The sequence below is a fragment of the Ciona intestinalis genome, unplaced genomic scaffold, assembly GCF_000224145.3.
Source record: "Ciona intestinalis unplaced genomic scaffold, KH HT000088.2, whole genome shotgun sequence".
In the NCBI taxonomy this organism is placed as follows: Eukaryota; Metazoa; Chordata; class Ascidiacea; order Phlebobranchia; family Cionidae; genus Ciona; species Ciona intestinalis.
This window is the reverse complement of record NW_004190410.2, coordinates 16,528-20,762: the sequence shown is the minus strand read 5'-3', so window position 1 is coordinate 20,762 and position 4,235 is coordinate 16,528. Positions and strand designations below refer to the sequence as shown.

Here is a 4,235-nt window from a genome sequence, read left to right as displayed (position 1 = left end):
TAATTATCCAGCCATACATAGAAAAAAAAATTCCCAAAGAAAATAATCACCCACAAAGTAACATACTTGGTAACTCTAATCGGGCACGAGGTGTTAAACCCGTGTGATAACGACTGTCGTTTTCCGGCCACGCGAGGATAAAGTAAGTTACATTCATTCATTTCATAGCGGAAACACTGTCTGGAGTTTGGCGGGGAACGACGTGTTATAGAAGATAAGAAATCCACACAACGATTCACGACTGTATCAAACTATTAGCATTTAAGTGGGGACGCATTAAATGCACTACTCTTATACCGTTTTATCATTTATCGTAATTGAAACATTATTTTTAATTCAACATTATATGATTAATATTAACTTCTAACATTACCTAATTACTGCGTGATTACAGTTTGTCAAAATTCATGAAAACAAACGTTTTTAGGCGACGACAACGTTAACTAGTGTAAGTTTACAATAAACACATGGTACAGGAGTTGTACAAAGCGCATATACACATATAAACCAATCACTCAATCCTCATACGTCATAAGTTTCATTAGTTAATACATGTATAAATACATTCTGCCTACGACTGCTCCACAGTCACCAATGGCGACTAGAACCCGTTTTGTTGGTTACTTCAGATTTGTTTTTGATCGAGCCCAGTCGACCGTTGTAGTAAAAGGATTAACTAATATAGCAGGGTGGGGGTAGATGGAACACCTTTTCATTTTGTTTTCTCTTTTCATTTGGTAGTAAACAAAGAACATTTAATGAATTATAAAACCGTATCTTCACGACTTCCACAGACCGTTGTTAATTGTTTAAAACACGATCAGGATATTTGGATAATATGTGTTACAGGTGTCCCATCTTCACCGACTCCACTATCTTATGCTAATTAGTTTAAAACGTGTTTATTCATTAGATCTGTGATCTCTTGTATGTAGTTTTTCTTCGGTTTTTGACTTAATTTAAGTTTAAAGGGGAAAATAACTATTTCCAAACATATATATATTTCTAACAAACCGTTATTTGTTTGAACGTTTTTAATTAAATTTATAAAATAATTTATTTTCCTAAACAAGCGCTGAAGTGTAAGCGTTAACCTTCAAAAACTAAACTGGCCTAAAAAACTGGAATAGTTAGGGTAGTTTTTGAAAGAAACTATATAGAAATAGTTATTTTTCCCTATAAACTTAAATTAAGTCAAAAAAACGAAGAAAAACTACATTAAACGCCCTCGACTCCATTGAGTACAATGGTAAACGGAAACGAGTCGTGAAAGAGAGAGAGTGTATCATGCTCTCTCCTAGTAGTAGTGACTTTGGCAACGGGTTTAAACGAACTTGTTAGGTTTTGCTTCTGTTTTCCTTTTGTGGTAAGGTGTAAAGCAGCTTTTTTTTACCTTACCAAACATTTTTTGGAAAAAAAAATAAATTTAGCCGCATTAAATGACTAAAATGTCACAAATCAACCGCTTTTATTTCTATTTTTATGATACAAAAAACAAATAAAACAAGAATTTTACGTTTTTTAACCTTTAAATTTGTTAGGCCCAAGTTTTTCGTCAATTTACGGAAAAAACAGACATTTTCCCTATACCAACTGTGTTATTTTGGACCCAAATTGCCGTTCAATTTGTGTTTTATGTAACAATGAGTTGGTCTACTCAGTATTTTTATGGCTCTGACTATAAGCATACACATATATATCTTTTTTTAAACTATGTTTTTGGCGAAATGCAAAACATGATTGTAGTCTTTTAAACATTTGATATAAATCATGAATTGTTTTTGATATGGATATATTTTAAACGCGATTAAAAAACACAAATTTTAAACAAAATATTCCATAATACATGAAATGTGACGTCACAATAAAGAAAACTTCAATATATGAGGAATTGTTGAAAGAATTAATAAAACAATTAAATAACCATAATTATCTATGTTTTGGTAAAGTGCCCATATATTTGCATATAATAGAAAGCATCACTTCATCTGCTCCACCACCAATCGATACTAATCGGAAATCCCTGGAATATAAACTTTCATTATTAATGTTACTGTGACAATGTGTAAACCATTGGTGACCACTGGGTTGGAGTATTGGCTAAGTAAACACCAACAATGGTGGCAGCAACGAGCATTGAACCCAGTATCTTCTACTTAAGATGCAAGCGCTAAAAATTTAGAGTAAGTCGTTCAATTCATTCATAGAGTTGATTTTCTTCTTTTCTTGCACAATAAAAGCAACAACCAGTGTTAATTACCAACCACTAACATTATGCAACCATAAACATCACTGGTGGATAATGTTTAATATATTATCACCTGTAGTATCTTGATATTATGGATTCCTTAGTGAACCCCATACCCCCCCAATATTGCAAACAAGCGTCCGTTGTTTCACGAGCCAACCGTCCCGTCTTTAACTTACACATCGAGGCAAGGTTGGTTACATCGTGTCCTTTCAAATATAAACCTGCGTATATATGTCATGTTAACATGGTGGTATGACATCATCAACCCTATTATGACATCATCACCCTACTATGACATCACTAACCTACAGTTCTATACAGCATCGACCTCAGCGCTTCAACCTCGGTTTGAAGTTCAGCGAGTCGAAAATGAACAACTTGGTTATCGAGGATGGTTCGTCCAAATATCTTACGTTGCTTCGTGTAAGCGATCGTTTCATTGATGGCTGTTTCAAGTGGTTTCAAAGCTGGGAAGAAATGTTTAAATGTTAATTTATAGGTGTAATATTAGGGGTGCATGGGGTGACAACGTGTAACAGCCAAGTTTTAAGTTAAAACATTTTTAATTTTAACAATGTTACCCCAGATTTTGCTAAACATTTAAATAACATGATGCGTATAAGGCCGGGGTTCATGGAAGCAATGAAAGTATATTTTAATTGTATTTATTGGCCGGACCCCCCCCCTCCCCCCTACCAGCAGCGGCAGCAAACATTCGTTCCTCCTGGAACTGCAGCATCTGGTATGTGAACCCTCTTCCTTCCTCCCCGATCATGAACGACTTCGGGACTCGCACGTCTTCAAGGAATACCTGGGCCATATAAATAATAAAAAAATTATTTATCGCTTCAAATATAATAACGATCACATTAATTGAAACAACAAAGAGAAGGGAATTAGAAGCAAAACGATGGTTGTTAAACACATCTATAGAAAAAAATTAAAATAAAACCTGTTGGTTGGAGTTCAAAGTAACAACTGATCATTGGAATACCTTTGGTACGTGCACTGCAGTCAAGCAAGGGGGTATTTGGCTGTTTTATATTTTAGTTTCTACAAGGTTGAAGTAATACGTAATTAAGCTGCAAACTGGTGACAAAAAATAATTCTAACTCTGGAGGACCAAAGTTTGCTGTTTATATTATTTCTATGCCACTCACATTATATTATTTCTATGCCACTCACAATATATTATTTCTATGGCACTCACCTGAACGGTATCAGACGAGTGCATTCCAATTTTATCGATTTTCCTCGCAACAGTGACACCTGGTGTATCCATAGGTACGCAAATGAGTGATTTATTTTCGTGGATCGAACCTTGCCCGGTGTTTGCAAGACAACACATCCAATCTGCCTGCATTGAATAGGCGGTACACAGGGCGGTACACAGGGCGGTACACAGGGTGGTACGCAGGGTGGTACGCAGGGTAATGGACCAATGATGATAATCATGAAGAAAGTTAGATCAGGGTTTTACATGTCGCAAAACTTTCTTTAATTATTAATAATCTTATCGTTCGTTGTCAAATACATTTCTCAATTCTTAATTTAAACCATATTTTTCAAACTATGTGCTACGGAACTTTCACCAATTAACAACAATTTATGAACAAGTAACAGCATATGTCGTGCGGGTTTGCCGCAGATGAGGTTGTATGTTGGAACAATTATGATTATGACATCACAACCACACCTGTGTTGTTGATTATGACATCACAACCACACCTGTGATCCATTAGTTGTCCACATCTTCCCTCCATTGATGACGAAATCATCGCCGTCGGACTTGGCAGTGGTTGTAACACCTGGGTGTGTATAAGTTGCAAGGGGTGGTGTATAAGTTGCAAGGGGTGGTGTATAAGTTGCAAGGGGTGGTGTATAAGTTGCAAGGGGGGTGTATAAGTTGCAAGGGGTGGTGTATAAGTTGCAAGGGGTGGTGTATAAGTTGCAAGGGGTGGTGTATAAGGTGCAAGGGGTGGTG

At 36.1% G+C, this 4,235-nt stretch overlaps 1 protein-coding gene across 1 annotated transcript in view; it reads right to left on the bottom strand.

Moving 5' to 3' along the window:
- Window positions 1-1,781: 1,781 nt before the first annotated feature.
- LOC100182413 (probable acyl-CoA dehydrogenase 6) overlaps window positions 1,782-4,235 on the bottom strand; it is a gene marked incomplete in the record, with an annotated part of 4,172 nt that continues 1,718 nt past the window's right edge. Inside the window, 6 exon segments of the mRNA XM_009863080.3 lie at window positions 1,782-2,023; window positions 2,322-2,472; window positions 2,557-2,718; window positions 2,948-3,062; window positions 3,462-3,608; window positions 3,980-4,059. Coding sequence (XP_009861382.1) covers window positions 1,930-2,023; window positions 2,322-2,472; window positions 2,557-2,718; window positions 2,948-3,062; window positions 3,462-3,608; window positions 3,980-4,059 — 749 coding nt within the window.